At 42.2% G+C, this 15,334-nt stretch overlaps 1 protein-coding gene across 11 annotated transcripts in view; it reads right to left on the bottom strand.

Moving 5' to 3' along the window:
• FRYL (FRY like transcription coactivator) overlaps window positions 1-15,334 on the bottom strand; it is a 978,233-nt gene that overhangs the window by 260,896 nt on the left and 702,003 nt on the right. For all 11 annotated transcript variants that reach the window (XM_029588005.1, XM_029588013.1, XM_029587996.1 and 8 more), the window contains 3 exons: window positions 14,123-14,277; window positions 11,560-11,659; window positions 8,109-8,277 (listed from right to left, as the gene is read on the bottom strand). In XM_029588005.1, the coding sequence (XP_029443865.1) occupies window positions 8,109-8,277; window positions 11,560-11,659; window positions 14,123-14,277 (424 nt within the window). The remainder of the gene's footprint in view (window positions 1-8,108; window positions 8,278-11,559; window positions 11,660-14,122; window positions 14,278-15,334) is intronic.

Here is a 15,334-nt window from a genome sequence, read left to right as displayed (position 1 = left end):
GTTATACGTCAATGACAGTAAAACTTTCTCTGTTTCCATTTGCTGGAAGGGATGCAAAACCCAGGAGTCTGGACTGATCTGGGTATGAACAGGAAAGAGATTTGTGAGAAGACGGCAGTGTATATGAGACAAAGAGAGAGGATAGTAGGCAGAAAAGGAAGAGGGAAGAATAGAAAAAGAACACCAGAGGCTGGTGAAGGAGGAAGAAAGGAGAGAGAGGCTAGTGGAGTGAGAGGGAAAAAGGCTGGCGGGGTTAAAAAAGAGAGGGAAAGAGAAAAGAGAGGATGATGAAGGAATGACTATAGGGCAAAATTAGAAATGCTAAATTTAAAGAGGCACTGTTACAAAAGAGATTCTAATTTGACTGCAAATCTTGTGAGTTTCAGCTAGTAGTAAAATATTTGTCAGTGTTAGACCCCTTACAATCCAGAATAAAAGGGAAAAAGCAAAATTGCTTACCTTGTAATAGGTGTTATCCCAGGACAGCAGGATGTAGTCCTCACATATGGGTAACGTCACTGAAGGAGCCCTATTGCGGGAAAACTTTCTGTCAAAGTTTCTAGAAACTTTTGACTGGCACTGTGAGGCCACTGAGCATGCTCAGCATGCCATAATATTCTCTGCCACAGGGGTCTCTCTTCAGTCTCGTATGTAGCAATAAGCTTTAGCAAAAATAAAATAATAAAAGGTAACATACCCAACTCCGCGGGGTGGCGGGTGGATTTCGTGAGGACTACATCGTGCTGTCCTGGGATAACACCTATTACAAGGTAAGCAATTTTGCTTTATCCCAGGACAAGCAGGATGCTAGTCCTCACATATGGGTGATTAGCAAGCTAGAGGCTGAGTATTTTGTAGTGAAGCAACGGTGAAGTATTGGTGTTGAAAATGAGACAGCTGAAAATCACAGCAGGTTGGATGTAGAAGGAGCTGGGATTACACTGGAAACAAGTTCTTTAAGACAGATTGTCCATAGGCTGAATCTTGTCATCCTTCTCTGTCCAAACAGTAATGAGCTGCAAAGGTGTGAAGAGAGCTCCATGTTGCTGCTTTACATATGTCAAGAACTGGCACTGAACTATAGTGTGCTACTGAGGTTGTCATTGCTCTTACTGAATGCGCCTTTACTCGCCCTTGGAAAGGAAGGCCTGCTTTTTCATAACAAAACTGTATGCAATCTGCTAACCAGTTAGATAGAGTATGTTTACCCACTGCTTTACCTGGTTTGTTTGGATCATAAGAAACAAACAGTTGAGTGGATTGTCTGTGGACTGCAGTGCGATCTAAGTAAAAAGCTAGCGCAAGTTTACAGTCTAAGGTGTGTAAGGCTCGTTCTCCTTGATGAGAATGAGGTCTTGGAAAGAATGTGGGTGAAACTATGGATTGGTTCAAGTGAAATTCTGTAACTACCTTGGGGAGGAATTTTGGATGTGTACGGAGAACCACTCTGTCATGTAGGAATTTTGTGTAGGGTGAGTACGTGACAAGTGCTTGTAACTCACTAACCCTTCTAGCTGATGTAATGGCTATGAGGAAGATAGTCTTCCATGTGAGAAATCTAGCATTACTGGAATTCATGGGTTCAAAAGGAGAACGTATGAGTCTTGTTAAGACCAGATTCAGGTCCCATTCTGTGACTGGTGGCCGAATTGGTGGTTTAAGTTGAGTTAACCTCTCATAAACCTACTGACAAAAGGTTGTATGGATATTGGTGCATCTCCCATCTTGTTATGGTAAGCTGAGATTGCACTTAAGTGTACTCTTACAGATGAAGTCTGGAGACCAGATTCTGAAAGATGGTATAAGTAGTCTAGTAGAGAATTAGTGGGGCAGGTGAAAGGATCAATATTCTTTTGACTGCACCATGACTGCCAATATTTGTATTATATTTATTATAACATATAATATATTCTATTATATTTTATATTTTATTAACTGTTACTCTTGGCTGTTACTCTAGGCTATTATTGGTTTGAAAAACCTTGTTCTATGGTTCTGTAATACTTTATCTTCCCCTACAGCCCAAGTTCGCTTATTTCCTGTTTATTGTAACTTTATGCTTCTCATTTGGTTCATTTAATTTACCCCTGTTGCCTGTAAACCAATGTGATATTGCTATGAACGTCGGTATATAAAAGTGTTTAAATAAATAAATAAAATGAAGTACATCTTTTCCATTTCGAAGAATAGTTCTTTCGTGTGGAAGGTTTACGTGAAGCTATAAGCACTTGAGAGACACTGGATGAAAGATTGAGTGGTTGTAAGATCAAGCTTTCAACATCCATGCTGTCAGGGATAGGGATTGAAGGTTGAGATGTCGCAACCGACCGTGATCCTGAGTTATGAGAGTGGGAGCTACTCCCAGTTGAATGGGATCCCTGATTGAGAGGTCTAGAAGTGTGGGAAACCATACTTGTCGAGGCCAATACGGTGCTATGAGAATCATGGTTCCCGTGTCCTGTTGTAGCTTTACTAGAGTTTTGGTTATTAGTGGTATCGGAGGATACGCGATAGAAGGCCTGAGTTCCAAGGGCGAGCAAAGGCGTCCTTTGCTGGCTGGTTTTTCTGCTTGTGTAGAGAACAGAATTTGTCCACTTTGTGATTCAGATGTGACGCAAAGAGATCTATTGTTGGTTGCCCCCAACGTTGAAATATCCTGGTCACTACTGAGGGATCCAGGGACCATTCGTGTGGTTGGAACTGGCGACTGAGTTGATCCGCCACTACATTGTGAATGCCTGCCAGATAGGTGGCCCAGAGAAACATTGAATGGTTCAGGGCCCAGCCCCAAATCTGTGCAGCTTCTTGACAAAGGAGATACAAGCCTGTACCTCCCCGTTTGTTGATGTACCACATGGCTACTATGTTGTCCGTTTGGATGAGAACAGTTTTGTGTGAAAGGCAGTCCTTGAACGCATGCAGTGCATAACGTATAGCTTGAAGCTCCAGAAAATTGATTTGAAATGTTGCTTCGAGCTTTGTCCAAGTGCCTTGGGTTTGGAGATTGTCTATGTGAGCTCCCCAATCCAAGGTGGATGCATCTGTAGTTAAAGTTATCTGTGGGACTGGTTGTTGGAAGGGTAGGCCCTTGCTCAAGTTGTCCTTTTTCACCCACCACAGTAGAGAGGAACGTAGCTGGTGGGTTACTTGAATTGGAGAATGTAGATGTTGAATGGCTTGGATCCATTGTGATCTTAAAGTGCATTGGGTTACTCTCATGGCGAGCCTTGCCTTAGGAGTGACATGAACTGTGAAGGCCATGTGGCCTAATAAGGTTAGAAACTGATGAGCTGTGGCTTGTTTCTGTGAGTGAAATGAGGTTGCCAACAGGGAAGTGTTTTTGCTCGATCCTCGGGTAGAAAGGCCTTTGAGAGGATAGTGTTCAATTCTGCTCCTATGAATTGAAGTAGGTGAGATGGAGTAAGATGGGACTTTTGATAATTGATGAGAAAGCCCATGGAGTGAAGTACAGTAATTGTTTGACTGAGGGAAGTCAGAGCTCCTTGTTGAGGTTGACTTCTGATGAGCCAGTTGTCTAAGTAGGGAAAAACATGGACGCTTTCCTTGTGCAAGTGTGCTGCTATTACTGCCAGGCATTTGGTGAATACTCTGGGAGCAGAGGCAAGTCCGAATGGTAGTACTCTGTACTGGAAATGTTGATGCCCCACCATGAAGCGCAGGTACTTGCGATGAGGAGGGAATATTGGAATGTGAGCGCAAGCATCTTGAAGATCCAGAGAACAAAGCCAATCTCCTGTTTGAAGAAGTGGAAGTATGGTGCCTAGCGAAACCATCCTGAACTTTTCTTTCTTTAGAAATTTGTTGAGATTTCTGAGGTCTAGGATGGGACGTAGGCCTCCGGTTTTCTTTGGAATGAGCAAATACCGGGAATAGAATCCTCTGCCCTGCTGAGTCCGGGACACTGGCTCTACAGCCCTGGCTTTCAGAAGGGTGGATAATTCTACTTGCAAATGGAGTATGTGACTTTCTCTGAGAGAAAGAGGTCTCTGAGGAGAATCTGTTGGAATTGAGAGGAAATTGAGTTGGTAACCTCAAGATACTATTGCAAGTACCCATTGGTCCGTTGTTATTGGAATCCAATTGTTGTAAAACTAGGATACTCTGCCTCCTACCGGAAGTTGTGGCTGAGGGTTGGAGAGGTAGCTGTGTTCTCTGGAAATGATTTCAAAAGCCAGCAGCAGGCCCTGTCTGTGGCGTAGGTTGAGGCCTAGCTGCCCTAGATTGTCTGGGTTGAGGCCTTTGTTGTGTTCTAGAAGGCTTGGTCCTATTTGTAGGAGGGTAGTATCTCCGTTGTCTATAAAAAGGTCTTCTAGTTTCTTTCCGTTGAGGCCTACGCCCAGAGTGCATAGGAGGATCTTGTGGAATCGAGGAAAGTTGTCTCAGGGTTTCAGTATGTTCTTTTAATTGAGCAACTGCATCCTGGACTTTGGATCCAAAAAGATTATCTCCTAGGCATGGCAGATCTACTAGTTTATCTTGGACCTCAGGCCTGAGGTCTGAGGCTTTAAGCCATGCCCATTTCCTGGCACTGATCCCCGATGCAGCCACCCTGGAAGCTGTCTCAAACCCGTCATAGGCCTCACGGACCTCATGTTTGCCTGCCTCCAGTCCCTTGTGGATGATGGCTTGGGCCGCCTCTTGATATTGAGATGGAAGAGATGAAAAACTCTTGCATTTGTTTCCACAAATCTCTTTGATACTGGGTCACGTAAAGTTGGTATGAAGAGATTCTCGAATTTAACATGGCACCTTGGTAGACTTTCCGGCCCAGGGAATCTAAAAACCTGTGATCTTTACCTGGGGGATTTGAGGAATGTGGTCTAATTCTTTTGGATTTTTTCTGTGCAGACTCCACCACTACTGATTGGTGAGGGAGCTGCAACTTTTGATAGCCAGAAGACTGCACTAAATATGTACTGTCCATTCGTTTGTTGATAGCTGGCACTGAGCAGGGATGTTCCCAAATACGACGTTGCAAGTCCAGGAGAACATCATGCACTGGTATAGCCACCACTTGTTTTGGAGGGTCTACAAATTGAAGTACCTCTAAGGTTTGCTGTCTGGTATCCTGCTCTGTGACTAATTTGAAAGGAATGGTGTCAGCCATTTCCTGGACAAAAGTTGTGAAAGAAAAATCTTCTGGAGGAGATTTCTTTCGTGGATCTGGTGGAGATGGATTCGACATAAAATCTTCAGATGAAGTATCTGATTGTGTGTCGCTCCAAGTATCGTATTCTTGGACTTGTGGTGAAGTTATTGAAGTTTTAGGTGGTGGAGGAATTCCTGAAGGTCCTGGTAGTGGATCTTCAAGAGGTGAGTCCTCAATATGCTCTTCTTGCGGATTAGAGGGAAGAGAATCTAGCAGATCTTGATATTTTTTCATAGTGCTGACTCTGGTTGTCCTGGGTCTCCAGGAGGGAGTGGCACAGATGTTGACGGCTTCGGGACCGAAGATGGAGCTATCGTCTTCGGTGGTCGCTTTGAAGTCACCGTAGTTGGTGTGGATTTAGTTCTCGGCATCAGAGCAATCGTGAAGATCGGCATCGGTGATGGCATAGACAGAGTCATCAGCATCGGTATAGTGACCGGTGTTAGAGAGGTCCCCGATGTTGTCATCGATATTGGCATCGGTTCAAGAACCGGCATCGGTGACGTCACTGGCATCGGCAGAATCGCCGGCATCGGCGCAGTCGCTGGGATCTGTTCCTTTAGGGCCTGGATCACCATTTGTCTTATAAAAGATGACAATTCCTGTGATACAGCCGGGGTAACTGGAGTAGCTGTATGCAGTGGCGGTGTAGGAGTTGATAATGTCTCCATCGATGTCTGTGCAGGTTCGGCCGATGGTGTAGGCCCTGACGATGGTAGCGGAGTTTCCTTATCCTTTCGGCGTTTTGCGGTCGGTTCTCCTGGGGAGGAGGTTCGCTGACGTCGGTGTGTGTCGATGTCGGTGCCTATGCTTAGGCCTATGTTCGACCACTGACCTTATTGACATCGAAGTCGATGGCGATACTTTATTTATTTATTTAATTGTTTTAAGTGTTTTTATATACCGGGATACGTTGGGAACATCATCTTGGTTTACAGATAACTAAAAATAGCAACAAGCTTTACAGAGAACAAATTACAACGTGTAAATTAATAAAGGTAACAATGAATAGTTTGAACAAGAAACACAATAGGAACATTAATAGTTGAAAATGAATGGTAGCTGGGAATATAGATTGGAGTAAGAAGAGCAGGGTGGACGGGAGTTGGCTGCTGGGAACTAGCTGGAACGGGACGGGAGTTGGCTGCTGGGAACTAGTTGGAACATACTGGATAATTCGATGATATTTCGAAGGAGCGGAAAGGTAATAATAAAGAGATTATGATCTCCCGATCCCTCCAGTCGACGTTTTTTCCGAAAAACCTTTTTGGAAGCTCCTGCTGGGGACGATTTCGTCGACATCAAAGGAGAAGGAAGATGTTGAAGGTGAAATAGGTGTTCCATTTTCTCCTGTCTGAGTTTTCTTTCTTTGGGAATCATCTCTGCACATTGAGGGCAGGATGAAACATCATGTTTGTCCCCTAAACAGAGAACACACTCAAGGTGTGGGTCTGTTATGTACATAGTCCAATTGCACATCGGACATTTTTTAAAACCTGAAGCCATCTTTTCATCAACAGCCGCTGACGAAAAGAGGGAGAAAAAATTCTGAGAGTTTTTACTTGAAGTAAAAACGAGACTAATTTCTCACCGTCCAGTGGAAATTAGAGAGAAATCCCTTGTGGGAGAAAAATCTTTTGAAAAACAATGACTTTTCAGTCAGTAAATCTGTGAGGAAGCTCACAGGACTCCTATCTCCACGATGCTTACAGCAGCGTGAAAAAACGAAGACTGAAGAGAGACCCCTGTGGCAGAGAATATCATGGCATATGCTGGGCATGCTCAGTGGCCTCACAGTGCCAGTCAAAAGATTCTAGAAACTTTAACAGAAAGTTTTCCCGCAATAGGGCTCCGTCAGTGACATCACCCATATGTGAGGACTAGCATCCTGCTTGTCCTGGGATAAGACCCATTTTCTTAAATTTTTCTCCAACAGCAAAATCAGACTTTCCTTCACTTCTGCCTCCCTTTTCAATATCCCAGCCCAGACGACATGGCTGGGTAGCACCAGGAAAGCTCACTGGCCTCAATGGTTGGAATGATATCTCTCTCAAAGTTACTCTTTTGGGAACATTTTCAAACTGTCCATTTTGGTGCAAAGTTCATATATACTTTTAATGGAAAAGTAGGCATGTAATTTCCCTTTGAAAACTGCTACAGGTACTAACGTTTGCACCTGTTATTTTGCACATAGATTTGAAAATACCATCTACACAACATATTTTTATCTTACTCAAAACAAACCCCTGGGAATGGGCCCTCCAAACATGGTTACAGAATGTGCATTGTGGAACACTGCACATACCTTTGGCTGGATTGAGGGAGAGTGCACTTCAAACATCTAATCTATCTGTATAAATGGCTTTGAAAACTACCCACAACTGGCTTCCCTCCCTCCCCAGTAACAAGCACATTGCCTTTGTGGTCAGGGTCAGCTTTATACTTTATGTACCCCTACATGCAGGATCTTCAGTGCCTTCCTCCCCACCAGTAGGAAGGAGAGGAAACGGGATATTGTTGAATTGAGGAAAGGATCGCACTGACATGTCATCAAATTACTGGGCATATAATAGAGACCTCTAGGCACAAGCATCTTATGCCTAAAAGGAAATCCAGCTTTGTCTGTGATATACCCAACCCCGGCTGGACCCGATGGACAGGAGACTCGAAAGTCAGTCTACAGTGCTACAGTGTTTAGCACTATGGCCTAAGCTACTAGTCCTGCCTCACATTTTGCCTTTTTAAGTATATTTGCTTATGTCAAAAATGTATTCACTAAAGAAACATGAAATATCATAGTCCACTGTTTCTAGTGAGTAAGTCCTGTTGTGTCCATGCATCAGTCACCAAACAAAATAGAAACTGGCCCTAAATGAATTACTTTTATGTAGAATGTGAAGAAATGACACTTAAAAGTATCTGGGTAAAAATCTTCTACCTGAAAAAATAGCAAGTGTTAGCTCAGGATATGCCCTTGCCAATTCCTCCGACAGTTGATAATATGAGACTGAATACAAGTGTGGCAAAGGAGATGGCTGACTTAGGATCCCATCGGTTCTCTGGACCTCCAATTTGTGAGCATAGCGAAACATCTTAGGTTCCAGAATCTATAGCAATAAAACAAGGAGATAAAGAGTACTTTGAATCCCTATTATGGACATTTAAGATCATGAATATTGCACTTCAGTAAGATCATTGATATTTAGAACAGGAATCTTTAATCAATTCTCAGGTTCATGCTAGACCAGTAAAACAAAACAAAAAAGAAATGGAGGCAGTAACTATAATCTGCAACAAAGATAACAACTGTGATAGGTGCAACTTGCCTCCTTCCTTCCTCAAGCCCTACTTATCACTCCACCACCTCCCACCCAGGCTCCTTTTACACTGATCCCCTGCTAAAGGAAACTCTTCAGACTGTTGCTTGAGAAAGCAGCTATTCATTGGATGTACATGGCTGCAGCAATAGGTCAACTACATACAACAAAGCAATCAAAGGATATAAACAAATACACCAACTAACTTCCCAAAATACTTACAGGGTGACTACGCTCACATCTGCTGCATTTCAATTCAAAAGTACTCAACAAGCATCATGACAAGCACGTCATCAAGAATCATACCACTGCAGGGTTGGCCATAGAAGACAGCTCCTCTGCACATTCTCAGTCTGGGGACGCAGGGCTGTCAAAGCCTTGCCCCTCACATTGTCTTGCAATTGGACTGGGTAAACATTGGCATTGCAAAATCATCCTCATCCGTAAAAGAGCAAGATCCTCTTAATAGTATGCAACATAATTCTTTGGGTGGTAAGCAGGCCAGTCCTGGCTGTCTCAAAGCCAAAGACTGATAGGCAACTCATCTCAGCTCTCCACATCCCACCAAGTCACAAAATATCGGTTACTTTGTACTTTGTCAGACCAGCTACAGCCCATAGCAGTGAAACCTTGCTTGGTGAGGGTTCCCCACCAACTTAGCTATGGCCACGTTTTGGAACTTGATGCTGGGATAGATGATAAAGTTACCTCACAATGTGATATGCCCAACAATACCCAACTGACGCACTGAAAATGCCAAGTATAAATCGACACCAACTTGGAGGCCATATTGAATGACTATCACCACCATCCCCCTCCAACTGCTTTTTGCCAGTTGCACTTCTTGCATAGGGAGAGGAGAAAAAGGTCCCTCCTACTGGGATTATCTTTCCCCATTGCTGCCCATATCTGACACATTGCTATACAAATAGTCCATAATCGCCACACATATAGATGCCACCTCAAATGATCACCCTCACTACCTCTGTGTCACCATCTCCCTAGTTGTTTATATGTAGGTTATTCCTTTACACAAAGGGAGAGGAGTACCATCAAGGCACCCATCCCAAAAAGAACATGGGATTTTTCATGTGGAATGTGCTGTAAGCAGTAATAATCAAATGGTATCCCCAAATCACGCAAACTATCAGAGGCCACCAAGCAGGTTTCTCAAACAGGTGAGTAGCGCACAGTACCAAGGGGCTGAAATGAGTAATTAAGTACTTTGGAAGTCGCAAAGAAAACTGACTAAAAGCTGGCTCCGCTCAGCAGTGAAAATTCTGAGAAGAAGATGCATGGTACATATGCGATGCAAAATTAGAAATCAGTAAAGAAAAGTAATGAGCACATAATCTGTGTGAAAATATTATCATATGCCCGAGTACAAGTTTGCAAAAGCTGCAGGATACAAGCTTTCTTGAATTCAGATATTTTTGCCTCCACCACCTACAGTGGGAGGCCACTCCATGCATCCACTACCTTCTCTGTAAAGAAATATTTCCTAAGATTACTCCTGAGTCTACCCCCTTTCACCTTTACCCCATGATCTCTTGTTCTAGAGTTTTCTTTGAAATGAAAGAGGCTAGCCTCCTGTGCATGGAAATCTTTGAGATATTTAAATGTCCCTATCATATCTTCCCTATCTCGTCTTTCCTCAAAGGTGTACATATATTTAGATCTTTAATGCTATCCCCTTATGCTTTGGAACTAAGCCCACTGATTATTTTAGTAGCCACTCTCTGGATTGACTCCAAACTGTTTATATCTTTTTGAAGGTGTGGTCTCAGAATTGAACACAGTATTCCAAAGGATGTCTCACCAGGGACCTATACAGGGGCAATATCTCCACTTTTCTGCTGACCATTCCTCTCCTTATGCAGCTAAACATCTTTCTGGCTTTGCTGTTGCTTTATTCACCTGTTTGGCCACATTAAGTTCATTAGATACAATCACCCCAGATCCTGCTCCTTTTTTGTGCTGAAAAGAATTTTGCCTCTAATATTTACATCTCCCTTTGGTTTTTTCATTATTCTGCATTTTTAATCATTCAATTTTAGCTGCCAGTCTCTAGACTGTTCCTTGAGCTTCTTTAGATCCCACCATGTTTCCACACCTTCCTGGCTGTCTACCCTGTAGCTGGTTTTGATATCATAGGCAAAAGGACAAACCTTTCTTGACAATCCTTCACGTTGCTCATGAGAATGCTGAAATGAATCGGTCCCAGGACTGATCCCTGAGGCATACCACTAGTAATGGCTCCCGCCTCAGAGAAATTCCATTTGCAACTACCCTTTGTCACATCCCACTAAGCCAGTTTCTAACCCAGTCACTCTCGGTTCCATTCTACAGGTGTTCAATTTATTTATAAGTCTCCTGTGCGGAACCGTGTCAAAGGCCTTACTGAAATCCAAGAAGACTACATCTAGCACTATAGTCGCCCAATCAAAGAAATTGATCAGAATCATATCAAGATTTACCTCTAGTAAAACCATGCTACTTTGGATCTTGCAATCCATTGGATTCCAGAAACTGCACTATCCTCTGTTTTAGCACAGAGGTCAGACTAACTAGCGAAGAGTTCCCAGCCTCCTCCTCACTTCCATTTTTATGAATAGCAATCACATATGCCACTCTCTAGTCCTCTGGAACTGGACTCTAACGAAGTATTGAACCCTAGTTTGCACCCCACTACTCTAACCACTAGGTTACTCCTTCATGCCACTTGGCAAACTATTGTGTTCCTCTACACTGGTTTTCAAGTGGACATGTATACAGGTAGCATAAGTGTATATTGATCAGCAGGGAATCTAATACTGAACATTTAGATATGGAGGTTCAGTAAGGTTATCATAGCCATTAGTGACAAGATACTCTAGGCCCGATAAGTGCAGGCAAAGAGTGGAAATATTCATAATAATCATTAGAATTCAAAAGTATTCAAAAGTGTTCAAGCAATGCTTAATATTCAAGTCAAATTATGGCACAAAAGAAAGGTTCTTGCTTAAAATAGCAATACACTGGTTTTATTACTGCATGAGAAATATACCTTTTAATTAGCATTGCTTTACAAACCTGCAGCAGTTGCATAGCAACTTCATAGATGTCCCTGGTGGAATCAGCTGCTTTAAACAGGATCAGATTAAGGAGGGTCACTGTGTCACACTGGTAATCCCTACAGAAAGATATTACAGTTTTAATTAACTATTCTCATATGTAGCTTCCTTGTTTATATGAAAGAAGTGAATGCAAGCTTGACATACGTTGTTAGACTACATTAGTGTGCAGACAAGAATATAAAAATATATGCTGTATAGTGCTTTAATATTACTGTAGTAATTTCAACTACAAAATCACCTCATAAGATAATATTTTTTCTTCCGTTCAAACTTTCCAGTTGGCTGGACAGATAAGTCGGCATGCATTTAAATGAATAAGTCGGCGAGAGCTGGTTGTAGAAATTCGAATAATTGTACAGTTACAATTTAACTTTCTTGAAAAAACGTATTTTGCAATTTTACATTGAAATGGCAGATTTTTAATTCTCGCACATAAATTTTCACAGAAAAACATTTGGCTGGTGGAAGTTTGTTCATAATTACATAAAGAGATATCACCTGGTTGGGGATAAAAAGCGAGTATGAAACTTCCCTCTCCAGCTAAAAAAATTGTTTCACAAAAATCTTTTTCTCTAAAAAATGTTATAAAAATATTTCTTTACAAGATACTCATTTGGGATATTGAATTCAACATTTTGAAAGTTTGAACGGAAGAAAAAATATCTTATGAGGTGATTTTGTGGTTGGAATTACATATTAGTTTTGGAATCCCTCTGAATATATGTAAGAATTCAGGTTATTTGAGTGTGGTTAATATTACTGTAGTACATAATGAACTAAGAGTTGCAGTCAAATATAGTATTCAAAACATGTCAGCAAAATTACCGTATTTTCCGGCATATAAGATGACTTTTTAACCCCTGAAAATCTTCTCAGAAGTCGGGGGTCGTCTTATACGCCGGGTATCGTCTTATAGGGCGGCGCTTCTCACCGGCGTGTCGAGTACTCCCGGTCTCTCCCGCTGCTCTTCCTTCCCTGCTGCCGTTGCCGCTGGGCTATCAGCACGTTCAAGCCCAGCGGGAACGGCAGCGGTGCAAAAAAAAAAAAGCTGTGGCATCCGCGGCTGGCCTTTTCTTCTTCCCCCCCCCCCCCCCCCCCCACCCGGAACAGGAAGTGATACGCAGTGCGCGGGAAGGAGAAAGAGCCGTGCCGCATGAAAAAATAGCAGCGACGACAGCAGCATCGGCCCCCGAGCAATTGAAGTAGCTGATAATAGGGAAAGGAGACAGCAGCGTGAGCCTCCCGCGGCCGATGGGATTCTTCTTTCTTGGCCTGCGGGGGCTGGAGGAGGAGGCTGCAGCAGCTACCATTTGTGGGCGGGGGAGGGGAGAGGGAGTGAGTGAGTGAGAGAGAGAGAAAGAGAAGCAGCCAGCCTGTGTGTAAGTGAGAGAATGCATTTGATTGAGAGCATGTGTGTGATTGAGAGAAACTGGTCAGAGAGCTCATGTGTGTGTATATGTGAGAGACAATGAAAGTGACTGCTCAGAGAGATGACTGATGTGTATGTGAGTGTGAGAGAGAAAAAGCATGGAAGTAAGAAATCTGGGTATGTGAGAAAGCATGGGAGTAAGAAGCCTGGTGTTGTGGGGGTGTGTGTGAAAAAGCATGGGAGTGAGAAGCCTGATTATGTGAGAGAGAGCATGGGAATGGGAGGGCTGTGTGTGTGTGCATGAGAGAGAGACTGGTTGATAAGGTGACAGTGTGTGTGAGAGAAAGAATGTAATTCAGGGAATGAGGAGCCTGTGCACGTGGAGAGTGAGCATGGAAATGAGAGAGAGACTGGTGTGTGTGAGATAGAGAAAGTGATTATGAGTGTGAGAAGCCCGTATATGTACGGTAAGCAGAACACAGGAGTGGGAAGCCTGTGTGTGTGTATGGCATGAGAGAAACTGTTCAGGAAGGTGTCTGGTATGTGTGTCAAAGACTGTTTGGGAAATTATTGGTGTGTGAGAGACAGAAACTGGTCATGGGGACATGACTGATATGGTGTGTGTGTGAGAGACATGGGCCCTAAGGAAGAGGAAGAGGAATAGGAGAGCTGCTGGAGGGGGTAAGTAAAGGTGGCTTTTTAAGTTTATTTTTCTTGATTGACTGCCATTTTAATTATTTAATATTATGTGATGTGTCTGCTTTTTTGAAATATTTTATTGGTGTTTGGAGAATGTTTAATAGTTTTTATCAGTTTTTAATTGTTGGATGTTATTCTGTTCATAGCTGTTTTGAAACATTTATTCTGCTTATTAGTATAGTTTTACAATTATTTCTGTGTGGGGATCTATAGCTGCTTGCTAGTTCTGTTTTCCTAATAAGAGGTGTATTGGTTTTTAGGGCCTGATATACGGTATTTGTAGTGTTGCCCTTTCATAGATAGGGTTGCTCCTGTTTGAGTGTAAAATTTTTTTTCTTAAAAATGTGTATAAAAAGAGGGGGGGGGTCGTCTTATACGCCGGAAAATACGGTAGTTCAATTAAATATTTCAGTTCTTAGATTATCTGAATTCAAGAAATTCTGACTAGTACCTGTTATGGAATACACTAGCTATTGCTTTAAAGCAGCCCGTTGCTACCCTCTTGGAACCTGTGTAACACCGATCCACAGCCCAATACATCAAGTTACTTTGGTCAGGATTCAGCTCCAGCAGCAACATCACAGCTTCACAGCCTAACTGATGAACCTGCATTAAATATAACAGAAGACAGTGTCAGCAGGACTGAGTTACACAATTTAATCCCCTGAAGGAATGTTTCTACAGAAGGCAAGTTCCTGAAAGAAAATGTTCAGTATTTGCAGTTTACAGGTGACAATTCCATGAAATACTAGAAAAATATATTATGCTAGCTATAAAAAAAAAGAATTACATCTTCAAGAATCAGTACTTGCACATCTTTATTTACACAATTCAGTTGGAAATTAGGCAAAAGAAAATTCTCTTTGATGTTATTTCAAATGCAGTTTTACAAGCATTTGAAAGCTATTTCCCTTAAGTCACCCTCACCATTTTGAAGCTAACTAAAGAGAATACTGCTATGCTGGTCTTCATGAGAATCCTGTGTAGATATCACACTGATTAATGAATATAGAATAAACAGCCCTAGAATTAGTTAAGCCAAGACTGGCTCATCTTTTATTCCAAAGAGGTATAAACCCCCCCCCCCCCCAAAAAAAAACAACAAGGAAACCTACAAATAAGACTAAAATGCAATGCAACAGAGTCTATGAAACAGTTAAGATGAAATTTCATGGAATCTTGTTAGTAGTGCTGTTTTAAAACCTCACTGTGATACCATCTCAACTGTATTATTTTCTGTCAAGTCCTTTCCTTTTTGCCTCCAAATTACATGCAAGCAAATAAGGAACAGTTATTTATCATTTCAAATAATACTAGGAATATGGAAAACTAACTGATAGATTTAAAAAATATTTTAGAAATTATATTTTTAAACAATGAACGCTTAACATTTTGGAAGTCGTCGGAAGATGTATTTAATTTCAGGAGGCAAAGTCCATTAGCAACTATTAGCTAGGTTTATACCATCAGGACCTGGGAGAGACCAGCAATGAATGGATCTACTCATTAGGAGATGCTAGGTACTTTTTCTAAGGGATCCGGTGTGGCCACTGTCAAAGACAGAATACTAGATTTGATGGACTGTTGATCTAATTGCAGTATGGCATTTCTTACGATTCTCGTCTAACAAGGGCTTCTATTCTGCAAAATTCAGAGGTGCTCA

The sequence above is a fragment of the Rhinatrema bivittatum genome, chromosome 1 (genome assembly GCF_901001135.1).
Source record: "Rhinatrema bivittatum chromosome 1, aRhiBiv1.1, whole genome shotgun sequence".
NCBI lineage: Eukaryota > Metazoa > Chordata > Amphibia > Gymnophiona > Rhinatrematidae > Rhinatrema > Rhinatrema bivittatum.
The sequence above is the reverse complement of the archived record's forward strand: the minus strand, read 5'-3'. Positions and strand labels throughout refer to the sequence as shown.